This window comes from Hypanus sabinus, chromosome 3 (genome assembly GCF_030144855.1).
Source record: "Hypanus sabinus isolate sHypSab1 chromosome 3, sHypSab1.hap1, whole genome shotgun sequence".
NCBI classification, from domain to species: Eukaryota; Metazoa; Chordata; class Chondrichthyes; order Myliobatiformes; family Dasyatidae; genus Hypanus; species Hypanus sabinus.
In genome coordinates this window covers 141938854-141955924 of record NC_082708.1, presented here as the reverse complement: position 1 = coordinate 141955924, position 17071 = coordinate 141938854, and the positions used below count along the sequence as shown (strand labels likewise).

The window sequence follows — 17071 nt, the reverse complement described above, 5'->3', positions numbered from 1 at the left end:
GTTAAACCTTGTTTTTATGACATGGAATTCCAATGACATATACAATATACTAAGGTGGCTCAGATTCACATCAGTCCACTACAGTGAAAATGGTACAACAATGGCTCAGAGTATGATAGCCAATTAAAACTGAAGTGAGAGCTGAAGTTTAAGATTACAACTAATAATAGGTTCTTGGCTGTTTATAAACTACCTTAAAGAGATTACTAAAGACTTATCTTAGTACTTATAGCTGTTAGTGTTTTTTTTTTAGGAGAATTCAATAAATATCTGGACTATTAAATGAAAAAGCAGAAAATCCAATAGTGGACTAGCAAAGTTTAAGATTATTTTTTGATACTAAGGGAATCAAGGATTATGGGACTAGTACAACAAAGGAGCAGATGGTAAAAGATCAATCTGCTTGTGTTTCTATTTCTTCAATTTTTAAGAATCGTATATACCTAGAGATTCGAAAGGGAGTTTTACTGCTACTGTTACATCCGTGAACACGAATATTTGTTTCCATCAGTACCAAGATATATGTTAGTTAATAGAAGCACAAAAATAAACTCTACATGAAAAAGTAACATTCAAAGCTTCACATTATACACCTAAGGAAAAATCAAGAGAAACACTTTCTACTTTCTCCCTAGCCATTTTCCTTCCAGACATTTGGGTGGAGAGCAAAGGATGCAACAGTTTTTAAAGAAAATAATGACCTAAATATTGGTTTTTAACAGTTTAGTGAGAAAAATAATGGCATGAGACTTCTCACCTGTTTACCCTCCTGAGGCAGCTGTGACCACTGAGTACCCAGCAATTTAGTTATCTCTGTAAAAGGAAGTTCTGGATGTTCAATTTTCAGCTTGGCTCTTTGTTCATTCAGGAATAACACATACCTGTCAGATAGTTACAAGGAACTTAAGGAACAAATTCTTAAAAATCAGTGCCACAAGGTTTATAAAAATAAAAAAAACTTTCAAAGGAACAGGTTTCGTGATGTGTTAACTACACATAATAACTTAGGCAAGAGGTGATATCAATGAAATTCATAAATTACATTTGATAACATGTATTTATATATACAGTGCCGATAAAAAGTATTTCCCCACCCCCCATTAAGTTTGCATGCTTGTTTTACAACATTGAATCACACTGGATTTAATTTGGCTTTTGATTCTTTTGCGTCAAAAGTGAAAACAAATTGGTCTAAATTAATTACAATTATTAAACAGAAAATAATTGATTGCATAATTACTCACTCCTTTGAAGCCAGTATTTAGAAGATACATCTTTGGCAGCAATTACAGACTTAAGTCTGCGTGGATAGGTCTATCAGATTTACACGTTTGGAAACTGCAATTTTTCCTCATTTACAAAACTGCTCAAGTTCTGACAGTTTGCATGGGGATCATGAGCGAACAGCTCTTTTCAAGTCCAGCCAGAACTTTTAAATTGGATTAAATCTGGACACTGACTTGGCCACTCCAGGACATTAACTTTGTTGTTGTTCAGGTATTCCTGTGTAGCTTTGGCTTTATGCCTGGGGTCATTCTCTTGCTGGAAAACAAATCTTCTCCCTAGTCACAGTTCTCTTGCAGACTGCATCAGGTTTTCCTCCACGATTTCCCTATATTTTGCTGCATTCATTTTACTCTCTACCTTCGTAAGTTTTCCTGGGTCTGCTGTAGTGAAGCAACCCCACAGCATGATGCAGCCACCACCATGCTTCACTGTAGGAATGTTGTGTTTTTGATGTGCAGTGTTTGGCTTACAACAAACATAGCGGTTAGTTTGATGGCTGAAAAGCTCAATTTTGATTTCATCCTATCATAGAACCTTCTTCCAGCTGACTTCAGAGTCTCCCACGTGTCTTCTGGCAAACTCTAGTCAAGATTTCATGAGAGTTTTTTTTAAAACGCTGGCTTTCTCTTTGCCAATCTCCCACAAAGCTACGACTGGTAAAGCACTTGATAACCGTTGTTGAATGCACAGTCTCTCTCAACTCAGCTACTGAAGCCTGTAACTCCTCCAGAGTTGTCATAGTTCACTTGGTGGCCTCCCTGACTGGTCCCCTTCTTGCTCTGTCACTCAGTTTTTGATAACCTTTTTGCGGGATTGCTTGACATGTTCTTTTGTCTTCAAGGTGTTGTTTTTGCCAGGATACTGACTTACAGCTGTTGGACCTTCCAGATACAGGTGTATTTTTACTACAATCAATTGAAACACCTTGACTGCAAACAGGTCACCAAAAACAGATCTCCAATTAACTAATTATGTGACTTCTAAAGCCAATTGGCTGCATTAGTGATGATTTGGTGTGTCATATTAAAAGACGATGAATATTTAAGCAATCAATTATTTTGTGTTTAATATTTGTAATTAATTTATATCACTTTGTAGAGATTTGTTTTCTCTTTGAAATAAAAGTCTTTTTCTGTGGATCAACATCAAAAAAATCAAATTAAATCCACTGTGATTCAATGTCGTAAAACATTAAAACATGAAAGCTTCTAAGAGGGGGTGAATACTTTTTATAGGCACAGTACATACACAGATATATTTAATCACGATATATTCAGAAGCATATATACACTCAGTGGCCATTTTATTAGGGACAGGAATGGGACCCAGTGTGGTCTTCTGCTGCTGTAGCCCATCCACTTCAAGGTTTGACGTTTTGTATATTCAGAAATGTCGTCTTCCTGTCAGCTTGAAACAGTCTGGCCATTCTCCTTTGACTTCTCTCATTGATAAGCATTTTGCCCGCAGAACTGTTCTTTGGATGTTGTTTTGATTTTCACACCATTCTCTATAAACTCTAAAGACAAATGTTTGTGAAGATCTCAGGAAATCAGCGGTTTCTGCGATACATAGACCACCGCATCTGGCACCAACAATTATTCCAATCTAAGTCATGTAGATCACATTTCTTCCCCATTCTGGTGTTCTGTCTGAACAACTACTGAACATCTTTGACCATGGCTGCATGCTTTTATGCACTGAGTCACTGCCACATGATTGGCTGACTAGATTTTTTGCATTAACGAACAGGTATACAGGTGTACCTAATGAAGTAACCACTGAGTATATACACTTAGAGGATTTTGCTTGTTATGAAGGCGATACCCTAAATTACTGAAATAGGCTAATTTGCATTTATAATAAAACACTGATTTATCCAAAAATCAGGAAATCCCTTACAAAAAAGTATTTAATTTCAGACAAGAAACATACATCATTGGGGATTTGTCAATTAACATCAACATTATTCTAGAATTATAAAGTTGTCACATTTATAAGATATGTCACTGGTTAACTCATTAAAAGTTAATACTTCAAACATGACTGTATTTAGAGAGCAGAACCACAACTGACATTCAACAAGACATTATTTACTTACCCTGTGGTTGGAGCACGTGGAGGAGTGAAATCTTTAGGTGGCTTTCTCTTCTTTCCTTTGGGCCAACCACCTTTCCGTTTCTGAATTTGAAAGAGGTAGGGGAGTTTAAGACAATTTTGGATATCTTGAATATACATTGTAAACTTGGTATAAGCACCATACAAGAAAACAATGTTTTAAGAAAATTCAGACTTCACATCTTAAAATTTATTATAGTTGATACTGTAAGTGATTACATGGTGAAGCACATGGACCTGTGAAAAATTCATGAAAGTCTGATATTTTCTAATTACTATTTCTCTTTTTCTATGTCTTGTGATTTACAACCTTACTAATTCAAATCAAACTGGCTTTCTAACAGAAATTATCAAGTCCATTTTTCAGCACTTGACAAAACTTACTGCAAATATTCCTTCTGTTAGAGTGATTTTTGGGTTTAGGTCATTTACATTTAACAAATGGCTTTGGCTACCAGTCTTCTGTTCCTTGATAATGTATTGTGGATTTAATTTGGAACAATGCTTTTCCTAAAACCTGTGGATCCCAGTCCAGACGCTGCTGATGCCAGTGGGATGGATATAATCAGAAGGTGTGAAGTTTGTATGTAGCTTCAAAAGAAAGCATTGTCTATACTTTGTAAATATGGATTGCCCTTTGTGCTTAACAGATAACTATCGAGCCCCACACTGGGCCAAAGGACCTTTCCACTGAAAGCGTCTCGGTATGATGATGCCTGCTGTACCTTGTTTTGTCGAATAAAGAAGCTGCTTTGTATCTACCAGTAACTCTCTCTCCCCCCAGTGATTTCATTCACACAACAACACTTTCCTGTCACAAAAAGGAATGTTTCAGAGCCATCCTGAAATATATCAGTAATGCCAGATATAAAGTAGAATGATCAAAACACAGGTGAATGCAAAAGATACTAGTCATTATTATTAAACACAATTTCTTCCTTTCACCTATTCAACATTTATTTCTTAATCAATATTAGCAAAAGCATATTGCCTGTTAAATTTCATATTATTTGTTGAGAAAGCTTGATGTGTAAAAATTAGCTGTCGCCTTTACATCATACAAGTTGACCTTCACTAATTCGGCATCACTGGGACTTGCAGAGTGTCGGATCAGTGAAAATGCCAAATTACAGAAGGATTACATTACGCAATAGTTAACCGCTTCATCATACCTTTAAAATATCATGCAAATCAGTACAAGTTAGATAATAATGGAACAGAAATATTGAATGAGTAGCAAATGAAATTTTAATAAAGTAATATACTGTACAGGAACACATAAAGGGTACAGGTAAATGTACAGGAATTAACTTACACAGAACAGTTGAGCACTTCTGCTTCTAAAGTGAGACATTTAATATACCTTCAGGCAAAGTTACATGCTTGCAAGTGTGAGGTTGTCAGGGTCACCAACATCTTCATCTTGAAAAATGAGTGAAGCATCAGGAACTGGTGCTGAGACTGGCACAACAGTTTCTTCAAAAACTGTTGATGTTGGTGGCAGCACATCTGGTTGAGCAGAAGCAGAAGTCAGAGAAAGGAGGTCTTCTATACGCCACATTTCAGGTGGCAGGGAATTCGGCGCTGGGATCTTCCCTCTTCATTTGCAGTTACTGAGGGAATCCTCGTTATTTTATTTTCCTCTGCTAAGTAATATGCTTAAATTCAGTGGGTCGCCACGTCTGATCTGAGATTGTAGGTGGAAGAGAACGGAGCGCCAGCCGGGCAATGCTGGAGGTTAGTGCGCTACTGCCCGCAGGTGGGTGAGAAGGCGGACTGACACAGCGCGCTCCAGCTCCCCGCTGCTGGGCAGCCGCGCCTCACACAAATGATATTGACAAATGCAGGAAAACAAGCAGGAATCGCCTGTCTGTGCTTACAAGAGCGCGCCAACACGTGAACAGATCTAGCGCAACCAAAACAATGTGCAACAGATTGGTACGGTGACCCAGGAAATTTGAAATTATAGTTGTGCAGAAAATTTGAAATCAGTGCCGGATTATCAAAGGAACCAGATTACAAGTAATCGGATTAGTGAAGGTTGACTGTAGCAACAAATGGGAAGACTCAACTCTAAAGCACTTAGTGTGTTTTGCCAATTTCAGACATCACAATACACATATTATTTTAGTAACATTTGCAATAACAATAGGTTAACAATTTATTTGACCTTGGGAAGCTGTGAAGAGCTCACCATTTTATTCTGAGGCCTTGGGGGCTTACAAGTCTCTTCCTGTATGAAAGGAACTCCAAACCCCGAAATCAAAATAATTAGTTACACCAGGAGCCAAGTCACATTTCAGCAAAATACTGTTTTCAATTTACCTGACAATATAATTAATTCTAATTACTAAAAGCAAATCGAACAGTGGATCACATTTCAACAAATCAGTTCCTCAGGCTGAAGGGCAAATTTGCCATGAGATGTCAGAACTTGCTCGTCTCTGAGGTCCGAGCCAAGGTACCTCCAAGACCATCCAATTCTTAACAATGTCAAGGCATAGCATATGAGTGTTACAGACAGGTCTAAAGTCTATGCTCTACCAGAAATGCTGAGTGAATAATCTGTCTAGGCTTCTTTTTAAGATTGCCACCTTCAGTGATATCAGTGTTCAACCAGTTCACATGATATCAAAAGCTAAACTAACATATGGGATACAGGATAATCTATGGTACCGGGCAATATTCCAGTTATAATTATGGTATGTATTCAGAACTAGCCACAGTTCTAGTCAAGCTACAACACCGACTCTATTGGAAAAAGTGGAAAAATGGCCAAATGCTCACTATCAACAGGACTAATCCAATTCACTTTTAACATCAGTCTTTCCGCAATCATCACAGGTTTTGTACAGAATGCTTTCAATCTGCACTTATTCACAATAACTTTCTCACTGATTAAAACTAAAATCTGCTAAGGATGGAAATCTGAGACAAAGACAAAACACATTGAAAATACTGAAAAATGAGTGTGTGCTTTCAAGTTTCTGTATCTCCTACCTAATGGTAACAGTGAGAAAAGGGCATCCCCTGAGTGTTGGAGGTCTTTAATAATGGATGCTGCCTTTCTGAGACACTGCTCCCTAAAGATGTGCTGGGTAATTGGAGGCTAGTGCCCAAGATGGAGCTGATTAGATTTACAACCTGCATTTTTCAGTCCTGTGAACAACTGAATGACACAAATGGTGGTGGTACCAGCCATGCAACTAATAAACTTTCACTGCCCACTTTACACAGAAGGATAGCAGCAATGCAAGTTAGCTTACCACCACCTCCATATGGTCACTAGCTTTTGGTATTCAGTCATCCTTGCTAAAATGTTCAAAAAATGAGGAAGTCAAACATGATTCTACAAGTGGCATGAAATTTATGGGGTTGTCAATAGGTAGAGCAAATGGAAACTTAAAACCATTACATTTTAACTAATGCAAACATCTAATTAGCCTCTGCTAATTTATCAGGCTTAAAGATTCCTCAAAATGTTACTGTAAACTGCAGCATAATGTAAAATATTCCTTCAAAATGCTTACTCATCCACAGACTTTCTTTTAAAAGTTACTCTCTTTTAAAACAATTAAGTTTTATGGACAAATACATTTGGCAATGAATTCAAAAGCAAAGAGCTCGCTGTAGCTCTGCTTCTTTAATCTTGACAAAGAATCAACTAGTGTCCAAAATGTGACATAGGATTTCATTATATTAATGAATGCACCATAAAATGTAACCTCATTCTGCTATCAAGTGTTTGATTGGGAATAAAACTTTGTCTAAATAAAGTTATTAAATTTCTAATGCAAATACCTTTGGCTCATCATTCTCCAGTTCTTTTGTGCCACTGTTACCTTCGATTTGTCCTTCCAGAACAACATTTTGTAGTTGTTGTGATCCTGCATCCAGGGGACGAATCTGAAGAAGGGGACTGCCTGCTGAAATAGCACTCAAACCATCTTGCTGCAGCAAAGGCTGTGGAGACACTAAAACATATTTATTATGATTTTTATTTAGACACATCCAAATTATAGACCTGATCTGCACATGCTTCTTTGTACAAGTTTTGTCATTGTATGCCACTGGCTGTCACAGTACATGCAAGCTGTAATTTGAAGAGCGAAAAATAAATTGTACTTGCATCTGGAAGGCCGTACAATTTGAATCACACACAATGAAGATAAAATGATCTGCCAGGATTCCTGAAAAACACAGCTCTATATTTTCAGAATGCATAAGTAATAAAATATCCAACTAGTTTGCCAAGAATCACAATAATTTTCATCAAAAGCAAAAACTGTGTTTAATTTCTAAAATGTTCTATAACGTAAGTAAAGTTCTGTATTTTCAGCTGCTGTGAGACACAGACCTGATTCTACAGTTCAAATGCACATGATCAAGCCAACCACATACTGGATAAAACATGTGCTCAACTTGAACATAAACACTATGAGAGATTAAACAATTACATACGAAAAGGTATTCGGCAGAATTGCAGTTCCAAAAGGAACTTCCAGCATTCGGTTGCTCCCAAGCAAGGAATTCCCTGACTTAAATCAGGCAAACTGTAACTACACCACATGATCAGTCATTGCATATAAATTTGAAGATTAGAGTTGAGGTTATATGCTTATGCAAGTTTGCTATTAACAGCTAGACAAGAAAAACAAATACACAATTAAGAGCAATGCTGCCATGTCATGCATAAAATCAAATAATAGTTATATTTCAAGTCATTCAGAGCTCAATTCTCACCAAGGCAGCTGGGAAATTTAGTGAATCAGAGAAATCTGGAAAGGCAAGTTTGAAAAATTATCTTGAAACCACCATAATAATGCAAAAACACTTCTGATTCACAATTCTACTATAGGGAGATAACCTACCATCCATACATGGTAATCATGTGATTCTAAAGCCATATCACTGAGTCTGACACCCAGAAATGAACAGTTATAGAGCAAGATCAAATACCTCAAAAATGAAAAAAATCTAAAACATTATGGGACAGATTAACCCTCATCTTACCTTTATTAACACTGGGCTTGTGTCAAATTTTGATTAAATTCTACTTAGTTTGAAAGAGTCAGGTGCAGTTTCTCTGGCTCCTCACTGTTCTGGACCATATGCTAACAGGAACTTGTGAGTCAGACTTCTTTCATGGACTACTGCTGTTCAACATTATCCCATTCAAACTCATCATCAAGCTCCAAAACCTGAGTGTCTGCAACACTTAAGCTTCACACATTCTTGCACATTCGAGGTCTGCTGATAAGACTTCTTCTTCCTTGAGTTTTCATGGCAGTTGGCATCCACACTGCTGCATTACTACCATCTTCAGGATTTACTGTCCCTCTGTGTCCATTCACTTGACTGCCTAAAGTCGTCTTTCCAGTCCTGTATCCCTTAAAAAAACTAAACAACCATTTCCTCCCCGATCACTCTCCCCACATTCCAATAAACCTTTAACACTGTTCTCTACTAGTCTTATTTTGTGTAATTGTTGTAGCATTTGTTCTCTTTCCCATGCAAATTTCCTGCATGAAATAAGCATATGCTCTACTGTTTCAGTCTCCTGACATAAATCACAAAAACCTGTCGGATGTTTATTTATGATGGCCGGAGTACCATTAAGGTTGCTGTGCCCAATTCTCAGTCTGCTTATAATTACTTGCTCCTTCCGCTTTACTCCCCTACTCCTTCCCATATCTACTCTGTTCTGAATTGAATGTAAATGTCTTCCTTTTATTGCTCTATCCCAATGCTGCTGCCACTGTTGATTTATCCTTCTCCGCACTATGCTCTTCCCCTCTGATTTTGATAGTTTAATGTTGACCTCTACAGATCCTTTTTTGACTGCTGCTTTTGCCAGCTTATCTGCTATCTCATTTCCCATAATACCCGAATGTGCAGGAACCCACGTGAATGCGATATTTTTGCCTTGTCTAGTGTTACGTACCAGTGGGTATCTTCTGACTGTCACATGACCATGATGTAATTGAGGGTCTGCTGGGCATGTTGTAATGGTTTTGTGATGGTGGAGTGATGTGATTTTCCTGCCAGTGAGAGGTCATGTGATAGTTTTTTTCCAACAGGGTATAAAAGGAGAATCTGTGACACTGGTCAGTTTCGTGGCTTAAGTTGTCAGTGACTCCGTTCTGCTGTGTATTTGATTTTATGACGCAGTTTCGTTTTAAAAGTGGAGTTTTAATTTCTACTGTAAGAATCGTTGTGCTGGCAGTTCTGAAAATCACTGCCAGTTAAAGTCCAGTCGGAGAGTGAAGAATTATCGAAGTTCCGGAAGCTGAAGGATCGAGGAAAGTTGATGTCGGTGGTAAAACAAGTTCGACCTTATTTAATCTTCGTACAAAGAGTTAGTAACCTGCAATCCGAGATAGCTCCTGCTAAAAGAGCAGAAAGAGCTGGATGCAGAGTTTTGCCAAGGAAAGGTGAACGGTTTACTCTTCATATACAGTCGGCCCTCCTTAATCGCGGGTTCCGCATGCTCGGATTCAACCAACTGCGGATCAGGAAAACCCGGAAGTTGAGCATTGTTTGCCTCGTGTCTCGTTCATTCACTATTGTGTTATGAGCGAGAGGAAGGAGTTTAAGTCTAGTAAGGGATGGCTGGCTAGCTATGTAAAATGCTACAGCCTCAAGAACTTAAAGATCACAGGAGAATTGGTGTCAGGCCCAGATGGTGTACCAGGTAAGGTACTGAAGACCTGTGCCAACCAATTAGCAGGAGTGTTCGAGGGCCTCTTCAATCTCTCACTGCTACAGTTGTAGGCTCCCCTGCTAAAAAGTACAACAATCAAAGCAGTGCCCAATGACTATTGCCCCGTCGCTTTGAGAATCTGGTCATGGCCTAAGCAAGAACCTGGACCTACTGCAATTTACCCACCACCATAATAGGTCTACAACAGATGCAATCTCACTGGCTCTCTATTCAGCCTTGGATCACCTAGACAACAGCAATACCTACATCAGGCTGATGTTTACTGGTTGCAGTTCAGTGCTCAACATAATCATACCCCAAGTTCTAATCAACAAGCTCCAAAACCTGCACCTCTGTACCTTGCGCTGCAACTGGATCCTCACCTTCCTCACCCGGAGACCATACAATGTGCGGGTCGGAAATAACATCTCCTCACCGACCATCAACACTGACATACCTCAAGGATGCACTCTTAGCCCACTGCTCTACTCTCTCTATACCAATGTTGTGCAAGGACAGGATGTTTGGGGGTTGATGTTCTGTTGGTTATTTGTGTGGGGGAGAGGTTGCTTGCGGGAGGGGGTCAATGTTCTTGCTCTGTTTTGTGCGGGGGAGGGGTGGGTTTGATGTTTCTCTCTGAACAACTTTCATGCTCTTTCTTTGTTTTGTGGCTATTTAGAGAAGACAAATGTCAGATAAATGGATAAATGGTTTGATAATAAATGAACCTTTGAGCGACGTGTGGCTAGACACAGCTCAAATGCCATGCCTAAATATGCTTTGATACTATTATTGGCAGAATTTCAGATGGTGACAAGGTGGTGCACAGGAGCAAGGTAGATCAGCTGGTTGAGTGGTTTTGCAACAACAATCTTGCACTTGATGTCAGTAAGACCAAGGAACTGATTGTGGACTTCAGGAAGGGCAAGTCAGTGGAACGCTCACCAGTCCTCGTCAAGGGATCAGAAGTCAAAAGGGCAGGCAGTTTCAAGTTCCTGCATGTCAACATCTCTGAAGATCTATCCAGGGCACAACATATTAACGCATTTACAAAGAAGGCATGACAGCAGCTATATTTCATTGGGAGTTTGAGGAGACTTGGTATATCACCAAAGACACTCACAAATTTCTACAGATGTACTGTGGAGAGCATTCTAACTGTTTGCACTGTACACTATGGAGGGCCACTGCACAGGATCGGAAAAAGCTGCAGAAAGTTGCAAACTCAGTCAGCTCCATCATGGGCACTAGCCTCCACAGCATCGAGGACATCTTCAAAAGGCGAGGACTCAAGAGGGAGCATCCATCGTTAAGAACTCCCTTCACTCAGGACCTGCCCTCTTTTCATTGCTATCATCAAGGTGACACAGGACCTGAAAAAACACAGTCAATGTTTCAAGAACAATTTCTTCCCCTCCGTCATCAGATTTCTGAATAGACAATGAACCCATGAACACCATCTCACCATTTTTTGCTCTCTTTTTGCACTACTTACTTAATTTCATTTCTTATTGTAGTGTAATTGTTTTTTAAATTATTATTATGTATTGCAATGCACTGCTGCTGCAAAACAACAGATTTCATGACATCTCCCAGTGATATTAAACCCAATTCTAAATCCTTTCAGAAATCAAACCTCCCAAAAAAAATTCATACTTGCCCAGCAGAGATTGTGTAAGGCAGGTGTTCCCACCTTGGGTCAACTGACCCCTTGGTTAATGGTAGAGGTTCATGGCATAAAAATGGTTGGGAATCCCTAGTCTAGTGCGAACTTAGAGAGAACGTGGGTGAAAGAAACCTGATAACTGACTGAATTATACCTTAACTTAGTCAGTTGTCAAAACAATGAATGCACTGAATTTTAAAATATTAACAATGTACTGAACTATTTGAACCCAAAGCTTTCTATTTTAGGACAAAAGTCGGCCACTCTTCCACCTGTTCATTTTCTTTTATTTTATCTACCGTAGATTCCGGACTACAGAGCGCACCTGATTAAAAACCGCATGCTCTAATTTTAGAAAGAAAATCAATTTTGTACTTGTACAAGCCGCACCGGATTTTAAGCCGCAGGTGTCCCATGTTGTAATATGAGATATTTACACAGAAAGATATTATACGTGAGGATTTTTTAACTTTTAATTAAATCCGTATGGTAACATAAACAAATATATATTGCAAATGCTTTTTTTCGAACAGTGCCTGTAACACAGCTACTTTTAAATATACAGACGTATCGGTAACACACAAATTACATTGCGTATACTTTTTTACTGAACAGTGCACGAACAACATTCCAATATCTCCCAACGACTGGTAAAAAAAATATATAGACTGCAGCCTACCAGGAAAAGTTATTGATCGCCTTCTTCATCTTCCTCCTGCGCACTAAAACCATCAAAGTCCTTCAGTGTCCGAATTGAATAAAACCTCAGGATCTCGTCACTCACTTCAGTCTCTTCGTTGTCGCTCTCACTTGAGCGCACGCGGTCCTCTTCATCACGCAGCAGTCCAACCTTTCGAAATCCGCTGGTGATGGTGGATGTTGTGACACGGCTCCACACATTTAGGATCCACTGGCAGACTTGAGTTAGAGATGCTCTTCACATGCGTCCTGTTTTGGTAAAGGATTTCTCGCCGCTCATCATCCAAGCCTCCCACTCAACGCGCAGCGCCACTTTAAATGCCCAGTTCACGCTGATGTCCAGTGGCTGCAAATACTTCGTGGTGCCCCCAGGAATCACAGCTGGAATTGAGTTTGTATTCTTGATGGCAGCTTTCACTGAACTTTCATTGTCAGCCGCTTAAAAAATCACCATCGGTCCGGATGCTGTGCAGCTCAGAACACAAGTAAAATGCGTTCTCTCATGGCCACTTGTTTTCAGTGTGATGGACGAGTCACCTTTTTTATTAACAGTCTGATTGAGAGGCAGGTCAAACGTCAAAGGTACTTCATCCATATTTATGATATCATCTGGCCCGATGGAATTCTCCGCTATCTTTGTTTGAGTGAATGTGCGGAAGTTAGCAAGTTGTTCCTCGTGGTCGGGAGGGAGCTACTGACACAGAGTCGTGCGTACCCTGATGGACAGGCCTTTTCGTCTCATAAATCTAAAACACCACGATGGCCCACCAAAAAATCTTCGATTTTCATTTCAGTCTGATCTGCACGGTGGAAACACCGCGGCCGCCTGCTCTCTGTGTGTTAACCCAGTCTTCAAGAAAGTTTTCAAGTTCAGGCCATATGCTATGATTACCTCTGAAAGCTTTTGTCGTCTTTTTGCATTGACTCAGTTCTTCACGCTAGCGTCTCCACCGTCTCAACATCGATTCATTTATGCCAAGATTATGTGCAGCAGCTCGATTTCCTTCTTCAACCGCCAGATTGATCGCCTTTAACTTAAAAGCTGCATCATATGCTTTTCTTCGAGTGTTTTCCATGTTGATGAGGGTGAGTACAAATGACTGATTTACAATAATTTAATTGTGAAAGTGCGCTTGATTTATCGTACAATTTCATTGGACCTCTGTGAACTACTCATCAATTTTATTGGTCTACTGTTACGAGGCAAAATGTTTTTGGCGGCATGAAAAAAAAACATGCATTAGCCGCACCGTAGTATAGGCCGCAGTGTTCAAAGCGTGGGAAAAAAGTAGCAGCTTATAGTCCGGAATTTACGGTATTATTATTTCTTAACAGTCAGTCTATATTACTTCTAGTGGGATTGCCCTAACAAAATGCCCACAGATTAAAACTTGCCTGATGAAAAGTATATCTTCTGTCACAATGTATAAGTGCCTTACCTGCAGCCTGCAGTTCCAAATTCACGTCTGAATTGAGCTGGCCAACATAAGACAATGTACCACCGTTAGCATCTGTCGCCAAACAAACTATCCTGAAATTTTAAAATGCAGAAAAATTGAAATTTAAAAAGGAAAATGGAAAATTAATGTTCTTGTGTTTTTGATTAAGAAGTTACTTGAATAGTCTAATAGTTTTTTGTATTAAAAATGTCCGAAATATTTTGCTATAACTGTGGCTTATATGTGTAGCAATAACAAATAATTATAACCTTGTGGCGACCCATTTCCTGGCGTATCCGAACCGACTCACAATTAGATAGCCTACGGGGGTTTGCGAGCACAGAGCTTTGGAGCCTCTGCGCCATGGGGGGCCGGTTGACAGAGGCTTAAAAGTGAGGCTGAAGTTTTCGAATAAAGTTTTTTCCTTCGACTGCAGTTACCGACTCCGTGTCGTAATTTTAGCGCTGCGTGTAGCACACCGCTACAATTGGTGACCCCGACGGTCCAAACGATTTTTGGACCAGAAATGACCGACGCCGCCTCTGTTCATGCGGTTTCGTTGAAACTGCCGGGTTTCTGGACACAGCGCCCGGACCTATGGTTCCAGCAAGCCGAAGCCCAATTCCACGTTCGCCAGATCACCTCAGAAGACACCCGCTACTACTACGTGGTGAGCTCCCTCGACCAGGACACAGCGGCCCAGGTTGTGGAGTTCGTACAGTTGCCCCCGGCAGACGGCAAGTACACGGAATTCAAAGCTCTGCTCCTCAGGACTTTCGGACTCTCACGGCGTGAGCGGGCTGCCCGTTTACTGCACCTGGACGGCTTGGGCGACAGACCTCCATCGGCTTTAATGAATGAGATGTTGTCTCTGGCCGACGGACACACATGCCTCATGTTTGAGCAGACATTCCTGGAGCAGCTGCCCGAGGACATACGCCTGCTGCTGTCCGACGCGGATTTCAGTGACCCCCGGAAGGTGGCAGCCCGGGCGGACTTGCTGTGGAACGCCAAAAAGGTGAGCGGGGCGTCCATCGCACAGATCACCCAGCCACGCTCCCAGCAGCAAGCCAGTCCAGGCCCGGCCGCAGAGCCCGCCAACCCCAAGCCCAATGAACACTGGTGCTTCTACCACCAGCGGTGGGGCGCAGAAGCCCGCCGTTGTCGCCCGCCCTGCAAGTTCCCGGGAAACGTCAGGGCCAGCCGCCGCTGATGGCTACGGCGGCTGGCCATCGGGATAGCCTCCTGTATGTGTGGGATAGAAGGTCGGGACGCCGGTTTTTGGTCGATACTGGGGCTGAGATCAGCACTTTACCTCTGACGAGTTACGACACCCGCAGCAGGGCACCGGGTCTCCCCGAGGGCCGTGAACGGCAGCACCGTAAGGACCTATGGCACCCGTCAGGTGCAGCTACAGTTCGGCTCCAGCCAGTTCACGTGGGGCTTCACACTGGCCGCCGTAGCCCAACCGCTTCTGGGTGCGGATTTTTTGCGGGCTCACAGCCTACTGGTCGACCTGCCCAGGAAGAGACTGGTACACGCCGAGACCTTTCAGACGTTCTCCCTGGGTGCAGCCCAGTTGCCAGCCCCTCACCTCTGCTCCATCACGCTGTCCGACAACGACTTCACCAAGGTCCTGGCGGAGTTCCCATCGGTTCTGGCACCGCAGTTCACAGCGGCCATGCCCAGGCACGGCGTACAGCACCACATCCCGACCCAGGGACCACCCCTCCACGCCCGTGCTCGTCGGCTTCCCCCGGACAAGCTCCGACTGGCGAAGGAGGAGTTCCAGAGGATGGAGGAATTGGGGATCATCCGGCGGTCCGACAGCCCATGGGCCTCCCCCCTGCACATGGTGCCCAAAGCGACGGGGGGCTGGAGACCGTGCGGCGACTACCGCAGGCTGAACGAGGCTACCACACCGGACCGCTACCCTGTGCCGCACATTCAGGACTTTGCAGCAAACCTGCACGGCGTACGGATCTTCTCCAAGGTAGATCTCGTCCGAGGGTACCATCAAATCCCGATGCATCCTGACGACGTCCCCAAAACGGCACTCATCACCCCTTTCGGCCTTTTCGAGTTCCTCCGCATGCCGTTCGGCCTGAAGAATGCCGCACAGACGTTCCAGCGGTTAATGGACGCGGTGGGACGGGACCTGGACTTCGCGTTCATCTATTTGGATGACATCCTCATAGCCAGCAGCAGTCGTCAGGAGCATCTGTCCCACCTCCGTCAACTCTGCGCCCGACTGAGTGAGTATGGTCTTACAATCAACCCCGCCAAATGCCAGTTCGGACTCGATACCATTGACTTCCTGGGCCACAGGATTACTAAAGACGGGGCAACCCCTCTACCCGCTAAGGTAGATGCGGTCCGCCACTTGCCCCGACCCACCATGATCAAAGGCCTTCAGGAATTCGTAGGTATGGTCAATTTCTACCGCCGCTTCCTCCCTTCAGCTGCCCGGATCATGCGCCCCCTGTTCGCCCTGATGTCGGGTCCGAGCAAGGACATTACCTGGGACGAGGAGTCCGCCGCCGCTTTCGTTCAAACGAAGGAAGCTTTGGCGGCCGCCGCAATGCTAGTACATCCCAGAATGGATGCCCCTACCGCCCTCACAGTGGACGCATCAAACACGGCAGTCGGTGGGGTGCTGGAGCAGCTCATCGCAGGTCGCTGGCAACCCCTGGCGTTTTTCAGCAAACACCTGCGACCACCCGAGCTTAAGTACAGTGCTTTCGACCGAGAACTGTTGGCGCTCTACCTGGCAATCCGGCATTTCAGGTACTTCCTAGAAGGTCAGCCCTTCACTGCGTTCACGGACCACAAACCGCTTACCTTTGCGTTTACGAAAGCGTCCGACCCCTGGTCGTCCCACCAGCAACGCCACATGTCCTACATCTCTGAATACACGACGGATGTCCGGCACGTCTCGGGTAAAGACAATGTCGTGGCGGATGCGCTCTCTCGCCCTACCGTTCATGCCCTTTCCCAAGGGGTAGACTTTGAGGCACTGGCAGAGGCGCAGCAGGCGGATGAGGAGATTCCGAGTTACAGAACCGCAGTCTCCGGTTTGCAGCTCCAGGACCTCCCCGTGGGCCCAGGTGAGAGGACCCTACTCTGTGACGTCGCCACCGGCCAGCCCCGTCCAGTCGTCCC

At 42.7% G+C, this 17071-nt stretch overlaps 1 protein-coding gene across 3 annotated transcripts in view; it reads right to left on the bottom strand.

Annotated features, from left to right (window-relative positions):
• LOC132391706 (uncharacterized) overlaps positions 1-17071 on the bottom strand; it is a 68536-nt gene that overhangs the window by 39006 nt on the left and 12459 nt on the right. For all 3 annotated transcript variants that reach the window (XR_009511327.1, XM_059965253.1, XM_059965254.1), the window contains exons 2-5: positions 13910-14001; positions 7204-7376; positions 3386-3465; positions 758-881 (exon numbers count right to left, since the gene is read on the bottom strand). Coding sequence is in view for 2 of the 3 variants with exons in the window: in XM_059965253.1 (XP_059821236.1) it covers positions 758-881; positions 3386-3465; positions 7204-7376; positions 13910-14001 (469 nt within the window). In the remaining variant the exon portion in view is untranslated. The remainder of the gene's footprint in view (positions 1-757; positions 882-3385; positions 3466-7203; positions 7377-13909; positions 14002-17071) is intronic.